Source organism: Pseudorca crassidens, chromosome 17 (genome assembly GCF_039906515.1).
Source record: "Pseudorca crassidens isolate mPseCra1 chromosome 17, mPseCra1.hap1, whole genome shotgun sequence".
In the NCBI taxonomy this organism is placed as follows: Eukaryota; Metazoa; Chordata; class Mammalia; order Artiodactyla; family Delphinidae; genus Pseudorca; species Pseudorca crassidens.
This window is the reverse complement of record NC_090312.1, coordinates 38,721,657-38,738,843: the sequence shown is the minus strand read 5'-3', so window position 1 is coordinate 38,738,843 and position 17,187 is coordinate 38,721,657. Positions and strand designations below refer to the sequence as shown.

At 39.9% G+C, this 17,187-nt stretch overlaps 1 protein-coding gene across 1 annotated transcript in view; it reads right to left on the bottom strand.

Annotated features, from left to right (window-relative positions):
- Positions 1-17,187, bottom strand: part of STK3 (serine/threonine kinase 3) — a 327,224-nt gene that overhangs the window by 78,062 nt on the left and 231,975 nt on the right. The window contains exon 9 of the mRNA XM_067711661.1: positions 12,598-12,790. Within this exon, the coding sequence (XP_067567762.1) occupies positions 12,598-12,790 (193 nt within the window). The remainder of the gene's footprint in view (positions 1-12,597; positions 12,791-17,187) is intronic.

Sequence of the window (17,187 nt, the reverse complement as noted above, 5' to 3'; positions counted from 1 at the left end):
ATACTGTTCTGCACAGTGGCTGTATCAATTTACATTCCCACCAACAGGGCAAGAAGGTTCTCTTTTCTCCACACCCTTTCCAGCATTTATTGTTTGTAGATTTTTTGATGATGGCCATTCTGACTGGTGTGCGGTGATACCTCATTGTAGTTTTGATTTGTGTTTCTCTAATGATTAGTGACGTTGAGCATCCTTTTATGTGTTTGTTGGCCATCTGTATAACTTCTTTGGAAAAATGTCTATTTAGACCTTCCGCCCATTTTCGGATTGGGTTGTTTGTTTTTTTGATATTGAGCTGCATGACCTGCTTGTATATTTTGGAGATTAATCCTTTGTCAGTTGCTTTCTTTGCAAATACTTTCTATCATTCTGAGGGTTGTAGTTTGTTCTTGTTTATGGTTTCCTTTGCTATGCAAAACCTTTTAAGTTTCATTAGGTCCCATTTGTTTATTTTTATTTCCATTTCTCTAGGAGGTGGGTCAAAAAGGATCTTGCTGTGATTTATGTCATAGAGTGTTCTGCCTATGCTTTCCTCTAAGAGTTTGATAGTGTCTGGCCTTACATTTAGGTCTTTAATCCATTTTGAGTTTACTTTTGTGTATGGTGTTAGGGAGTGTTCTAATTTCATTTTTTTACATGTAGCTGTCCAGTTTCTGAGCACCACTTATTGAAGAGGCTGTCTTTTCTCCATTGTATATTCTTGCCTCCTTTATAAAAAAATAAAGTGACCATATGTGTGTGGGTTTATCTCTGGGCTTTCTATCCTGTTCCATTGAACTATATTTCTCTTTTTGTGCCAGTACCATACTGTCTTGATTACTGCAGCTTTGTACTATAGTCTGAAGTCAGGGAGCCTGATTCCTCCAGCTGCATTTTTCTTTCTCAAGATTGCTTTGGCTATTCGGGGTCTTTTGTGTTTCCACACAAATTGTGAAATTTTTTGTTCTAGATCTGTGAGAAATCCCATTAGTAGTTTGATAGGGATTGCACTGAAACCGTAGATTGCTTTGGGTACTATAGTCATTTTCACAATGTTGATTCTTCCAATCCAAGAACACGGTATATGTCTTCATCGGTTTGTATCATCTTTAATTTCTTTCATCAGTGTCTTATGGTTTTCTGCATACAGGCCTTTTGTCTCCTTAGGTAGGTTTATTCCTAGGTATTTTATTCTTTTTCTTGCAACGGTGAATGGGAGTGTTTCCTTAATTACTCTTTCAGATTTTTCATCGTTAGTGTATAGGAATGCAAGAGATTTCTGTGCATTAATTTTGTATCCTGCTACTTTACCAAATTCATTGATTAGCTCTAGCAGTTTTCTGGTAGCGTCTTTAGGATTCTCTATGTATAGTATCACGTCATGTGCAAACAGCGACAGTTTTACTTCTTCTTTTCCAATCTGGATTCCTTTTATTTCATTATCTTCTCTGATTGCTGTGGCTAGAACTTCCAAAACTATGTTGAATAATAGAGGTGAGAGTGGGTAACCTTGTCCTGTTCCTGATCTTAGCGGAAATGGTTTCAGTTTTTCACCATTGAGGACGATGTTGGCTATGGGTTTGTCATATACGGCCTTTATCATGTTGAGGAAAGTTCCCTCTAAGCCTGCTTTCTGGAGGGTTTTTATCATAAATTGGTGTTGAATTTTGTCGAAAGCTTTCTCTGCATCGATTGAGATGATCATATGGTTTTTCTCCTTCAATTTGTTAATATGGTGTATCACGTTGATTGATTTGCGTATATTGAAGAATCCTTGCATTTCTGGGATAAACCCCACTTGATCGTGCTGTATGATCCTTTTAATGTGCTGTTGGATTCTGTTTGCTAGTATTTTGTTGTGGATTTTTGCATCTATGTTCTTCAGTGATATTGGCCTGTAGTTTTCTTTTTCTGTGACATCTGTGCCTGATTTTGGTATCAGGGTGATGGTGGCCTCATAGAATGGGTTTGGGAGTGTTCCTCCCTCTGCTATATTTTGGAAGAGTTTGAGAAGGATAGGTGTTAGCTCTTCTTTAAATGTTTGCTAGAATTCGCCCGTCAAGCCATCTGGTCCTGGGCTTTTATTCGTTGGAAGCTTTTAAATCACAGTTTCAATTTCACAATTTTTTTTGTAATTGGTCTGTTCATATTTTCTATTTCTTCCTGGTTCAGTCTCAGAAGGCTGTGCTTTTCTAAGAATTTGTCCATTTCTTCCAGGTTGTCCATTTAATTGGCATATAGTTGCTTGCAGTAATATCTCATGATGCTTTGTATTTCTGCAGTGTCAGTTGTTACTTCTCCATCTTCATTTCTAATTCTATTGATTTGAGTCTTCTCCCTTTTTTCTTGATGAGTCTAGCTAATGGTTTATCAATTTTATCTTCTTGAAGAACCAGCTTTTAGTTTTATTGATCTTTGCTATTGTTTCCTTTGTTTCTGTTTCATTTATTTCTGCTCGGATCTTTATGATTTCTTTCCTTCTGCTAACTTTGGGGTTTTTTTTTGTTGTTGTTCTTCTTTCTATAATTGCTTTAGGTGTAAGGTTAGGTTGTTTATTTGAGATGTTTCGTGTTTCTTGAGGTAGGACTGTATTGCTATAAACTTCCCTCTTAGAACTGCTTTTGCTGCATCCCATAGGTTTTGGGTTCTTGTGTTTTCATTGTCATTTGTTTCTAGGTATTTTTGGATTTTCTCTTTAATTTCTTCAGTGATCTCTTGGTTATTTAGTAGTGTATTGTTTAGCCTCCATGTGTTTGTATATTTTACAGATTTTTTCCTGTAATTGATATCTAGTCATAGTGCTGTGGTTGGAAAAGATACTTGAAACGATTTCAATTTTCTTAAATTTACCAAGGCTTGATTTGTGACCCAAAGTATGATCTATTCTGGAGGATGTTCCATGAGCACTTGAGAGGAAAAAGTATTCTGTTGTTTTTGGATGGAATGTCCCATAAATATCAATTAAGTCCATCTTGCTTAATGTGTCATTTAAAGCTTGCTTTTCCTTATTTTCATTTTGCATGATCTGTCCATTGGTGAAAATGGGGTGCTAAAGTCCCCTACTATTATTGTGTTACTGTCAATTTCCCCTTTATAGCTGTTAGCATTTGCCTTATGTATTGAGGTGCTCCTATGTTGGGTGCATAAATATTTGCAACTTTTATATCTTCTTCTTGGATGGAGCCCTTGATCATTATGTAGTGTCCTTCTTTGTCTTGTAATAGTCTTTATTTTAAAGTCGATTTTGTTTGATATGAGAATTGTTACTCCAGCTTTCTTTTGATTTCCATTTGCATGTAATATCTTTTTCCAGCCCCTCACTTTCAGTATGTATGTGTCCCTAGGTCTGAAGTGGGTCTGTTGTAGACAGCATATACATGGGTCTTTTTTTTGTATCCATTCATCCAGTCCGTGTCTTTTAGTTGGAGCATTTAAACCATTTACATTTAAGGTAGTTATCGATATGTATGTTCCTAATACCGTTTTCTTAATTGTTTTGGGTTTGTTATTGTAGGTCTTTTCCTTCTCCTGTGTTTCCTGCCTAGAGCAGTTAATTTAGCACTTGTTGTAATGCTGGTTTGGTGGTGCTGAATTCTCTTAGCTTTTGCTTGTCTGTAAAGGTTTTAATTTCTCCATCGAGTCTGAATGAGATCCTTACTGGGTAATCTTGGTTGTAGGTTTTCCCCTTTCATCACTTTAAATATGTCCTGCCACTCCCTTCTGGCTTGCAGAGTTTCTGCTGAAAGAACAGCTGTTAACCTTATGGGGATTCCCTTGTATGTTATTTGTTGCTTTTCCCTTGCTGCTTTTAATGTTTTTTCTTTTTATTTAATTTGTTATAGTTTGATTAGTATGTGCCTTGGCGTGTTTCTCCTTGGATTTATCTTGTATGGGACTCTCTGCGCTTCCTGGACTTGATTCACTATTTCCTTTCCCATGTTAGGGAAGTTTTCAACTGTAATCTCTTCAAATATTTCCTCAGATCCTTTCTTTTTCTCTTCTTCTTCTGGGACCCTTATAATTCGAATGTTGGTGTGTTCAATGTTGTCCCAGAGGTCTCTGAGAGTGTCCTCAATTCTTTTCATTCTTTTTTCTTTATTCTGCTCTGTGGTAGTTATTTCCACTATTTTATCTTTCAGGTCACGTATCCGATCTTCTGCCTCTGTTTCTCTGCTATTGATTCCTTGTAGAGAATTTTTAATTTCATTTATTGTGTTGTTCATCATTGTTTGTTTGCTTTTTGGTTCTTCTAGGTCCTTGTTAAACGTGTCTTGTATTTTCTACATTCTATTTCCAAGATTTTGGATCAACTGTACTATCATTACTCTGAATTCTTTTTCAGGTAGACTGTGTATTTCCTCTTCATTTGTTTGGTCTGGTGGGTTTTTACCTTGCTCCTTCATCTGTTGTGTATTTCTCTGTCTTCCCATTTTGCTTACTTACTGTGTTTGGGGTCTCTCTTTCACAGGCTACAGGTTCGTAGTTCCCTTTGTTTTTGGTGTCTGCCCCCAGTGGGTAAGGTTGGTTCAGTGGGTTGTAAAGGCTTCCTGGTGGAGGGGACTGGTCCCTGTGTTCTGGTGGGTGGGGCTGGATCCTGTCTTTCTGGTGGGCAGGGCTGCATCTGGTGGTGTGTTTTGGGGTGTCTGTGAACTTAGTGTGATTTTAGGCTGCCTCTCTGCTAATGGGTGGGGGTTGTGTTCCAGTCTTGCTAGCTGTTTGGCATGGGGCATCCAGCACTGGAGCTTGCTGGCCATTGGGTGGAGCTGGGTCTTAGCATTGAGACGGATATCTGGGAGAGCTCGTGCCGAATGATATTACATGGAGCCGGGAGGTCTCTGGTGGTCCAATGTCCTGAACTCAGCTCTCGCACCTCAGAGGCTCAGGCCTGACACCCAGCCAGAGCACCAAGACCCTGTCAGCCACACAGCTCAGGAGAGAAGAGAGAGAAAAAGAAAGAAAAAAAATTTAAAGAAAAATTAAATAAAATAGAATAATTAAAATTAAAAAATATTAAAATAAAAAAAATTATAACATTACCAAAGGAAAAAAAAAGAAGAAAGCAACCAAACCAATAAACAAATCAACCAATGATAACAAGCGCTAAAAACTATACTAAGATAAACATAAAAATCAGAAACCAGTCAGTCGCAGACAGCAAACCCCAAGTGTACAGTTGCTCCCAAAGTCCACCGCCTCATTTCTGGATTGATTCGTTGTCTATTCAGGTATTCCACAGATGCAGGGTACCTCAAGTTGACTGTGGCAATTTAATCCGCTGCTCCTGAGGCTGCATGGAGAGATTTCCCTTTCTCTTCTTTGTTCGCACAGCTCCTGGGGTTCAGCTTTGGTTTTGGCCCTGCCTCTGCATGTAGGTTGCCCTCAGGCTTCTGTTCCCACCCAGACAGGCTGGGGTTAAAGCAGCAGCTGATTAGGGGGCTCTGGCTCACTTAGGCTGTGGGGAGGGAGGGGTACGGTAGTTTTAATTGGAATGCAGGGCGAGCCTGCTGCAGCAGAGGCCAGCGTGACATTGCAACAGCCTGAGGCGCGCTATGTGTTCTCCCGGGGAAGTTGTCCCTGGATCATGGGACCCTGGCAGTGGTAGGCTGCACAGGCTCCCGGGGGCGGGGGCGTGTGGATAGCGACCTGTGCTTTTACACAGGATTCTTGGTGGCGGCAGCAGCAGTGTTAGCGTTTCATGCCCTCTCTTTTGTCCGAGCTGATAGCCATGGCTCACACCCGTCTCTGGAGCTCATTTAGGGGGCGCTCTGCCTTCTGTGGGAAGACAGGGAAGGAATACCCTCTCCTCATGCACCCTGAAACAATGGTCTCTTGCCTCTTAGGCAGGTCCAGAGCTTTTCCCAGACTCCCTCCCGGCTAGCTGTGGTGCGCTAGCCCCCTTCAGGCTGTGTTCATGCAGCCAACCCCAGTCCTCTCCCCGGGATCTGACCTCCAAAGCCCGAGCCTCAGCTCCCAGCCCCCGCCCGGCCCGGCGGGTGAGCAGACAAGCCTCTCAGGCTGGTGAGTGCAGGTCAGCACCGATCCTCTGTGCGGGAATCTCTCCGCTTTGCCCTCTGCACCCCTGTTGCTGTGCTCTCCTCCGTGGCTCCGAAGCTTTCCCCCACTCCCGCCCAAGCTCCCGTCTCCACCAGTGAAGGGGCTTCCTAGTATGTGGAAACTTTTCCTCCTTCACAGATCCCTCCCAGAAGTGCAGGTCCCGTCCCTATTCCTTTGTCTCTGTTTTTTCTTTTGCCCTACCCAGGTACGTGGGGGAGTTTCTTACCTTTTGGGAGGTCTGAGGTCTTCTGCCAGTATCCAGGAGTGTTCTGTAGGAGTTGTTCCACATGTAGATGTATTTCTCATGTATTTGTGGGGAGGAAGGTAATCTCCACATCTTACTCCTCCGCCATCTTGACGGTCCCCCCTCCCTCTACCCATTCTTAATATAACATGGTCTCCATCTACTTTACCATCTGGCTTACTGTCTGCTGAATGTGCTCTACTGTGTCTCCATCCTTCCGAAATACAACAGGTGAGTTCTAGGTACTGACAGTACAGTAAAGCTGCTTATTTCCTCGTTCTAAAAAGTGGTTATCGGTCCTAGCTGCACCTCAGAAGTACTTGTAGCGTTTTATTGTTTTGATATTTTAGTTTTTTTGTTAAATGGAGATGCACAGGCCCTGCTCTGGTCTGCAGAGCCAGCATCTCTACGGGGCTACTGCTATGAGGTACACTTGTGAGGTGAGTTAGCTTGAGCCAAGAGCAGGGTTTATCTCTTAAATCAAGCCTACTGCTCCAACCTGAGGAGACCTCTTAAGCTCCTGATTCTGCCTTAGAATGTACTTTTCTTTTCCTCCACTTCATGTCATTTGTAATTCTAATGGACTTTCATTCTACAGCTTCATCCAAATTTCTGTAAAACAATATTGAGCTAGCTAGGGCTGAGACCTAGGCCCTATGCCACACAAGGAGAAATCTTTTCATTGACAGCAATCTGTTATTAAACACCACAGCTGACTGAAATTTAGCAACCACTGCCATTGCCTCTGGTGAGCCTTCTGATTGTACAGGCTAGAAAGCTAAATGCTGCATTTCCTAGAACACCCTGCACCTAGAGTCCTAGGTAAGTGTACTTTCTCACAACTGGGAAGGCAAGAAGTGAGGAGGAGACCATGAGCCTGCTACCTCAGCTATTTCCTCTGGGTAGCACAGCTATGCAGACAAGGGTTTTTTTTACAGCAGCCTTCCAGCATCCAGTCACCAGACTCACAGGTGCTAATAGGTGGCTGCCGTCTCAGTGGTGGCTTTCTAATCCCTGAAGAGCAACAGGGATTGATCTCAATCTGTATTACTGAACTCAGTAGTGCCGACGGCAGCCTCTGGATTCACTACCTTCCTGTCTGTGGTAGCAGTCGCTCTATAAGGCTCACTCTTGTGGTAGTGTGGGAGGCGTTCCTAGGAGGCCTAGCCTACACAGCCCTCTCCTCCAAACTTTCCACTGGTTTTGTTAATAGCCACACCTCTGACTTAAATCTTTTTATGTTTAAAACGCCTAGAGTAGTTTCTGTCCTCCAATAAACCCCAAATGATATAAGCCTATAAGTGTGTAACTGTTCAACCCTCGTAACAGAACCATCAGCTAGGTCATACTACATAGTGCCTACAAGGATATCATCAAAGATCTTGTCAAATACTTTACCCAAATCATAAAACACAATATCCAAACCTAGCAGTTTCGCAATGCTATCAAAAAAGGAAATCACATTATTTTGATATGTTTGTTCCCAGTAACCTATGCTAACTTATAATTCAGGTCTCCTTCCCTGAAGGACTCACGAATGTTCTAGACTTCTGCCCAAGGGGATGTCAAGTTCACCGGCCCACAGTAATGATGTGATTTGGGGGTCAAACCTGGGTCTGTATATTGGGTCCACCACTTACTTGCTATGAAATCTTTGACAAGTCACTTCACATTCCCAAGTCTCAGTTTCCTTAGTGGCAAATGATAGTGACAATGTTACTTTACAGAGTCCTTGTGAGAAGTTAGTGAGATAATGTATGCAAAGTCCCAAGCACAATGTTTGGCCCATACTAGACACACAATTAATGAGCTATAACCTGAGAAATTTACCTTTTATTCTCTTTTCTAAAAATAATAAATAAATAAATAAAAATTAACTCTTTCATGCTTACATGGCACTTTCCTCATTTTCTCAAAAACACATCAAACTTCACAAACAGTGGAATACAGTTCTCTCACCTGCAAGTTATCTCAACACATTACTGATCATACTCCTAGCCAGGAGATATCAAATCAGCTGAGTGCTCCCTTACCATTTCCTCACCTTGCCATTCAAATGTCTTGTATTCATGTTTGTGGTATTCTCTTCATTTTGGAGATCATTATTCTCTATAGAACCTCTCTGCCTATCGTACTGGATAAAGAGAGATGGAGCAAGGTCTTGGAGGAGGCAGGGAAAGGTACGAGCAGGAGTCTGCCCTGTGAAGGAAGAGACCAGAGCTGCTGGATGGCTCAGTATCTCCACTCCCAGTCCCAGGAAGATCAGGTCTCCTTCACTGCACGAGGGAAGCAGGGCTGGGCTCTCCAGATGCTCCAGCTTCCCAAGTTGCTGGAAGGACAAACTGACATAGCGGGCACATGGAGATTAGCTGAAACCATGAAACAGAGCTGCTAACCTGACTGGAGAGTGTGGCTCTTCCTTAAATACTAACAGAGATAGTTTCCCCTTAGGGTAACTACAGGTACCAATCCAGCTCCAGCTCTGAAAGGCTAGAAAGTTCCACCACAGAAACAGCAGATCTGAACAAGATAAAAGGCCCCAGTTTTTTCTTTGCTGAAACAATTGCTCTTCCAGAGTTACCCACAAAGAAATAATCTCTACTAACTCATCAATTTAATGACAATGGATTCCTGACCTGGTCCTAATCTATTCCTTCAGGATAAAAAATCCTAAATGTTGATTTCCTTAATGACAACCAACCTGCTTATACCTCTTAATTCCAACTGGCCTAGACTAGTCTGGATAAAGTATAACATATAAGGAACTAGAGTTCCATGTGTAAATATTGGCTGATGCCAGATTGTGAAAGACCTGGGTTACCAAGCTGAAACCTGGATGTTACATGGGTAATGAGATCCCAGGGAAATGGGAATGGGAAGAGGGGGAGTGGGAGAGAGATGGTAAAAATAATGCCATCATCGCTGAAAATAAGTTTGGAGAGTTCTTTGGACATGCTCTCCAGGTCTATGCCCATTTTGTAAAAAGTAGATCAAATTTTAAATATTTCTTGTCATTTTACTCCAGTTCCCTTCAAAAGCTCTTTTAATAATTTTGCTTCCTAGGCACTTCCCTGGTGGTGCAGTGGTTAAGAATCCACTTGCCAATGCAGGGGACACGGGTTCGAGCCCTGGCCCGGGAAGATCCCACATGCCACAGAGCGACTAAGCCCGTGCACCACAACTACTGAGCCTGCGCTCTAGAGCCCACGAGCCACAACTACTGCAGCCTGCGTGCCTAGAGCCTGTGCCCCGCAACAAAGAGAAGCCCGCACACAGCCACAAAGAGCAGCCCCCGCTCGCCGCAACTAGAGAAAGCCTGTGCACAGCAACGAAGACCCAATGCAGCCAAAAAGTAAATTAATTAATAAATTAATTTTTTTTAAAAATAATAACTTTGCTTCCTAGAGTCAAATCACCACACTTTTCAGAGGTAAGGAAAACAGGTCTGTAATTTCCAGCTTCACAGATAAAGGTATAAAAAATTATGGAAACATAATTTAAACTGACAAGAATATTAAATCAGGCAACTCTTTTGAAACTCCAAAGGAAAAGGTTATGGAAATCAGTATATTCAGCACACAGTATAACATTCTAGACATTTTAGAAAATTAAAAATAATATAATGCTATAATCTTTTAGGGAATAAAAAATATATATATAAAATCATTTTAGGGAAGAAAAATGCTAAAGACACATTAGCAAATGGGGCTTCCACTAATGTAACATAACCTAAGAGCTCATACCAACGCATCTAAGACGTTTTAAAGAAGATTTACATCATGAGGAAACACAAAACTAAAAGTAATTATGTGGTTTCACAGAAAGTAAGTTCTGCCTCAATAACTTCTTTACACTCTATACTATTGCTATACTACAGTATGACGTAACCTGGGGGGTTACACTAACATCATTTGGTTCGATTTTTGGAAACATGGAAGTCCCACATTATAACAGAATGATGTCTAAATGGTGGAAACTTAAAATACAAGGGAAGTTGTCTCATGGGATTTAAAACTTGCTAAAGCATATAAAACAATCACAGGGGGCTTCCCTGGTGGCGCAGTGGTTGAGAGTCCACCTGCCGATGCAGGGGACACGGGTTCGTGCCCCGGTCCGGGAAGATCCCACATGCCGCGGAGCAGCTGGGCCCGTGAGCCATGGCCGCTGAGCCTGCGCGTCCGGAGCCTGTGCTCCACAACGGAAGAGGCCACAGCAGTGAGAGGCCCGCGTACCGCAAAAGAAAAACAAACAAAAAAAACAATTACAGGGAACTCTACTTAATGCACTGTAGGGTCCTAAATGGAGAGGATATATCTGTATGTATGGCTGATTCATTTTGCTGTGCAGCAGAAGCTAACACAACATTGGAAAGCAACTATAGTCCAATAAAAAATAATTAGAAAAATAAAAATAAAATAAATAAAGCATATAAAACAACTACATAAACCACTATCTGCTCATTTTAAAAATGAGCTTTTAATAAAATCTCTGTGACCAAAAAAATCATACTTAGGACATAAAATTATGACATAAATTGAATGATTTCTGTGGCTGTCAAAGCTGCAAGTCATTACATGAAATATGTGGAAATCTGTGCTATAATTTTAAAGCATGAGGTCTGATAAATCATTATCACATATCTCTTCCTTGAAATATAACAATCTAACATGAATTCGATTCCATAAATACTCATTTTTAAACCACTGTTTAAATGCTGATGTTCAACTATATTGACTACATGGAAAAAGTTGTTTATGTAGTTTCATAGGAAACGCAGTAGCTCTCTAAAGATAGAACAAAGCACCCAGTGATCTTCTAACTGGTCTGTTAAGAATCATAAAACTTGACTAAAAGAATTTTATCAGCTGCGGAAAAGTGATGCTACATGCTGATGGGAAATGTGTTGTAAATGATCTTATCTGTCTTTCTGATCTGCAAGGCATATGGCTTGTACCCTAACACTAGCTAGCTTTGGAGGCCACAAGACCATTCAATGTAGCTGGGTGAGCATGTTACGGATGCAGAAGCCCTATTCTAGTAATATGCCCAGCTAGGAATCCAAGTCTTAGACTGCTTTTCAGGGCAAAGGCTCAAGAAACCTATCAGCGTGGGAGATAAAAAAAATTCACTCCCCTCTCCTCCTTCCCACCCAGGATTAACTATGTGGCAATCTGTTTTCATCTTGTGCTTCTCGGCCCTCTCTTTCAAAGTATACAACCATAATGGGCTATGTATACTAAGAAATGTGAAGAAAGCAATGGCAGTGAGCCAAATGACTTGAAGCTATGAGGTAAGACTTATCAAGCAGACTCACAGGGAGAGTAGCAAAAAGAAAGGGGTAGGCAAAAAGAAAACAAAAATGTCAGAGAGGAAATTCCTACCTATATCCATTTTACCCTATCAGCAAATCGCTTGACTCTTTATAACTTTCTAGGCTCTACAATGCAAGAAGTCATGTATTACAGCTTCTGTGCCGTGGAGAAGTAGTTCTGTGTAGTGAAAAACAGCTTTGTGCTTAGACTTTGACATTGACCATACAGGACTAGAGTGGTAGGGGGAAGAAAAAGGCCAGTAGGTTATCAGGAGGTAATTAATCTGCTTTTGCCTATAACTGAAAAATCACAATGTCCTTCATTGTTAACTGCAATCTTAAAGAGCCATATTTATACAAAAAGAAATGCTAGCCTGTGAAAGTATCTCTGTCTTCATCACTCTGTAAGCAACGAGATCAGAGAGAACGCCTTAATCGTCATTTCAGCCCTGCAGCGCCCCTGGCACTGTGCCTAGCACACGACAAGCAGTAGTAAACATGCACTGAACTGAATTTTCTGCATGAGTATCCCTGTCTCTTGATTCTTCTTTCTAGTGTTTCTTCTTTTCCCACCTTATAGCCCTTATTTCTTCCCTTGGCTTGCTTCCCTCTGTCACTGCAGCTTAACTGATAACTTAGACAACATGAAATAATATTATGTTGTATTATTTGGAACAGAATTTTAGGTTCACGTTTTTAATTGGAAAAGTAAATGTTAGGAACGCTATCTTTTTATCTCAAAAAATACTTTACAAATTAAATTATGGGTTAGCATCCTTCAACCGAAAAAAGTTCCTTAACACTAAGTTAAAGATGTGCTACTTTCTGCTATATTAAAAGAATTTTTGAAAATTCACTTGTGCCATATTCCTTTCACTGTTAAACAAAGCCAAGAAACAAAATTTTCCCCAACTGGCTATAACAAGCAACACAGAACTATCCTGCTTTCTATAGAAGTATACTCTCAAAACAGAAAATTAATATTCAATGGGAAAAAAAAGCCACATACTTTTCATAGTTCCATCTTCTTCTTCCTCATCCTCACTGTTTATAACCATGGTCCCCAAGTCAGATTCTAACATTGTGCTATTATGTTCAATCATGGTCTGGGCCCCTTCACTCATTGTGCTTGTGGCCCGCATGGTGCCCACGCTTTCCGAGCTAGTCTTCACCATGGTGTGGGAGTCCAGCTCATCTTCATCCTGCAAACAAAACACTGCAGTGAAGGAAGACTTTTCTAACACAGATGGATATCTTACGATACTATGAACATATTATATTTTAATAATGAAAAATACTACTATCACTACTAATTTTAATGTAAGGACATAAATACAGTGTTATCATAAGACCCAAAAGTTATCCAAAATAACCTAGAGCTTTAGGTAATTGAAGCTCAAGCAACAGAAATTGTTTGATGAAATAGCAGGCTGCTAGTTGTTCTTAAAATAAGGATTAAGACAGGAAGATTATTAACAAAGGATATATAACAAAATAAACAAAAGAGAGCACATTAAAGACAGAACATGTTGGCACTATTATAACAGCTTTAACAATGTTTATAACTTTGTACAAAAGCCATTAGCTTTTTAAAAATTATGATAAATATACATAACATAAAATTTACCATTTTAAGCATTTTTCAGTGCACAGTTCTGTGGCATTAACTACATTCACAGTGTTGTCCAAGTTGTCCAATCATCATCAATATCCTTTTCGAGAAATTTTTCATTATCTCAAACAGAAATTCTGTACCCATCAAAAACTAACTCCTTATTACTTCCTTCACCCAATCCCTGGTAACCTCTATTCTACTTTCTGTTACTATGAACTCACCTATTCTAGGTACCTCATAAAAGTAGAAGCATGTCTTTTGCGTCTTTTGTGTCTGGCTTATTTCACTTAGCATGTTTTCAAGGTTCATCCGTGTTGCACCAGATGTCAGAATCTCATTCCTTTTTAAGACTGAATGATATTCCATTGCATGTACACACACACACACACACACACACACACACACACACACACACACACACACACCCCTTTTGTTTACCCATTCATTTGTTAATGGACATTAAGGTGTTTACACCTTTTGGTTATTATGAATAATGTTCTGAACACTGGTATATAAGTATCTACAGACAGATGGTCCCCGACTTATGACGGTCCGACTTAGGATTTTTCAACGTTACAACCATACAAACAAGATACACATTGAGTAGAAACGGTAGTTCGAATTTTGAACTTTCCCTGGGCTAGCGACATGCAGTACGGTACTCTCGCGATGCTGGGCAACAGCAGCAAGCCGCAGCTCCGTCAGCCACGTGATCAGGGATGTAAACAACCCATACATTTACAACAACTCTGTACCCACACAACCATTCTGTGTTTCACTTTCAGTATAGTATTCAAGGAATTACGTGAGATTCCACACTGTTACAAAATAGGCTTTGTGTTCGATGATTTTGTCAAACTGTAGGTTAATTTAAGTGTTCTGAGCACGTTTAAGGTAGGCTAGACTAAGCTATGTTTTTCGGTAGGTTAGGTGTATTAAATACATTTTCAACTTAACGATATTTTCAACTAAAGATGAGCTTATCGGGACATAACCCCATCATAATTTAAGGAAGGTCTGTATTTGAGTCCCTGCTTTCAATTCTTTTGGGTGTATGCCTAGAAGTGCAATTTATATCAAATGGTAATTCTCAATTTTGGGGGGAACTGTCAAAACGTTTTCCACATTGGCCACACCATTTTACATTCCAACAGTGTACAGGGTTCCAACTTATCCACATCCTCACCAACACTTGTTATTTTCCCTTTTTTTTTTTCTTTTTGAGAACAGACATCCTAATGGATGTGTGGTATCTCATTGTGGCTTGATTTGCATTTCCCTAATAACTAGTGATATTGCGCATCTTTTCATGTGCGTATTGGCCACTTGTGTATTTCTTTGGAGAAATGTCCATTCAAGTCCTTTGCCCATTGTTGTTATAGATTGTTTCTTGTTGTCGTTGAGCTGAAGAAGTTCACTTTATGTTCTGGATATTAATCTCTTATCAGATATATGATTTGCAAATATTTCTCTCCATTCTGTAGGTTGTCTTTTCACTCTCTTGATAGTTTCTTTGATACACAAAAGCTTTTCATTTTGATGAACTCCAATTTATCTATTTTTTCTCTTTTGTTGCCTGTGCTTTTGTTGTCATATCCTAGCCATTGGCTTTTAAATGTAAATTCACAGAAGAATCAAGTCAGTAATATAAGGATGAACCAAAAAATACTCTTTAGAATGTTCACCAGAAGATAAACTGGAATAGGGCCATAAAACTAAACTAACAAATTCTGTTTGAGAAACCAAGCAATGTGCTATTTGGAAAAACTTGATCGTGTACTGAAATTAATTTATATCTATTCCACTTGAAGTAGAAACAAACAAACAAAACCTAAGTTCTGACAGAGGTCAAAATGCAAATACTGGAAAACAGGAATATCCATGTTGTTCTCAGCTGTTTGACAGCCCTCCTCATCCTCAACCTACAGGATAAATTCAGCATTATATCTCAAAGTCTCCTGCTCTTCTTTCATGAGCTTCTCTTCTTTTAGAAGACTTCTTCACTCTTATGCATTCAACTATCTAATATATTGAGAACTCCCAAATCCTGACATCTTTCTGACTTTACTTACTACTTAAATGCTTAATGATGTTTAAAACTCAACATTCTAAAAAATAAATAAATAAAAAATAAAATAAAACTCAACATTCTCAAATGAGATCATTTCATCCATCTCCTTGGCCCCCTCCAGTCTGCCTCCATCCCCGACCATAACCACTACAAAGCACAGTCATCTTCATTAGCTAACTGAGAGTAAAACTGCAATGTCTTTTGGGGGTTATTTTCTTTCATACCCTATATACTATCAGTCAACAAGTTCTTCTTCAAAAAATTCTCTCTCAGCTCCATCTCTTCTTTTCCATTCCCACTGCTACTGAGTATATTCCTCCTTACCTCATGCCTGAGTTACTGCAGGAAGAGCACCCTGACCTCCTAGAATCAGACAGATGTTAGTTCAAATCCTGGCTCAACTCACTTAGTAGCCTTAAGACCTTTAGGGAACCTATTTAAACTCTCTGAGCTTTAGTTTCTTTCATTGGTGTTATGATTAAATGAGAAAAGGTATGTAAAATGCTTGCATGCTACTAGGAATAAGGTAGTTTCACCCCTTCTTCAATGTATACATACTAAACCAATCTTTCTTGAGTACTACTTGTATTATAATATTCTTCTACTGAAGAATCTATAATGGCTCCCAGTTCTTGCCTGCACTGAAAGCTAAACAAAGCTGCCTAGATTTTAATGTCCTCTATGTTATCTTATTTTACATGGCCAGTCCTATTTTCCCATTGTTCACATATCATTCAATAGAGTCAGGCTGACCTCAACTGAGTCTCCAGCTGCCATAAACCCATATACTCATTAAAGATTTCATCTTTGCTCACATCACATCTTCTTTTCTACCCAGGATGCTCTTTCCTCTCTAATTCATTTTAATTAAATCCTATCTAGTTCCAGATCAAGTATCTATTACCTTTATGGCAAATTCAGTCTTTATTAATTATCCTCTTTTCCAAACTTCTAGAATTTATAAAACCTGCATTACACACTTTTGCATTTAAATTATGATCTCATATTGTAACTGTTTCATAAAATCTTTTATAAATGTAAGTACCCATGGATAAGAGTGCCTTACAGTACTTCTGAATCTACTAAAGTGTTTCATTCAGTAGTCCACACACAGTAAGCGTTCATTTATATACTTACTTTATCACAGAATTATAAAATCATGAACCTTTAATAATTCAACCCCTCATTTTATACATAAAAAACCGAGGCCCACAGAAAGTAAGAGACTTCCCCAAGGTCACACACCTACTTAAAAGTGGAGCTGGGACTAAGAAACTAGTGCCTTTATTTCTTAACCCATTATCCCAGCAAGTACATATACCTTACTTACATTTAAATTTTGATCTACTTGAATGCTTAAGTCAGAGGTGCAGGTTTACAGTTTTAAAAGCTTATGTCACCAGCTCCTACGCCCAAAGAGTCCCATACAAATTACTTGGTCCATCCTAGTCACAGCCACTGTCTTTTCTTGGACTATTAGAACAGCCTCCTGGCAGTTTTCACTGTTTCCCCTCTTGCCCCCGTTAGTCTCCCACATAACAGGCAGATGGATCCTTTCAAAAGACAAATCACATCATGTTACGCTCCTGCTCAAAACCCTGCATTTGGCTTCCCATCACACTTACAGTAAAGCCCAAAATCTTTATCATGGCCAAATGTGATCTGGCCCAGTAATATCTGCCAATCCTATCTCCTATCACATTCCTTCTCACTCACCAAGTTCCAGCCAGGCTGGCCTCCTTTGCTATTTCTTGTGCATTCTAAGCATGTTCCTCCTTGGGCTTTTAAATTGGCTGTTCTCTCAGCCTAGAATGCTCTTCTTTAAGACAGTTTTATTTTTTGCTTAACTCAGGTCTCCACTTAGATGTTAACCTCCTTAGTGATGCTTTTTCTGACCACCATTCCAAAATCGA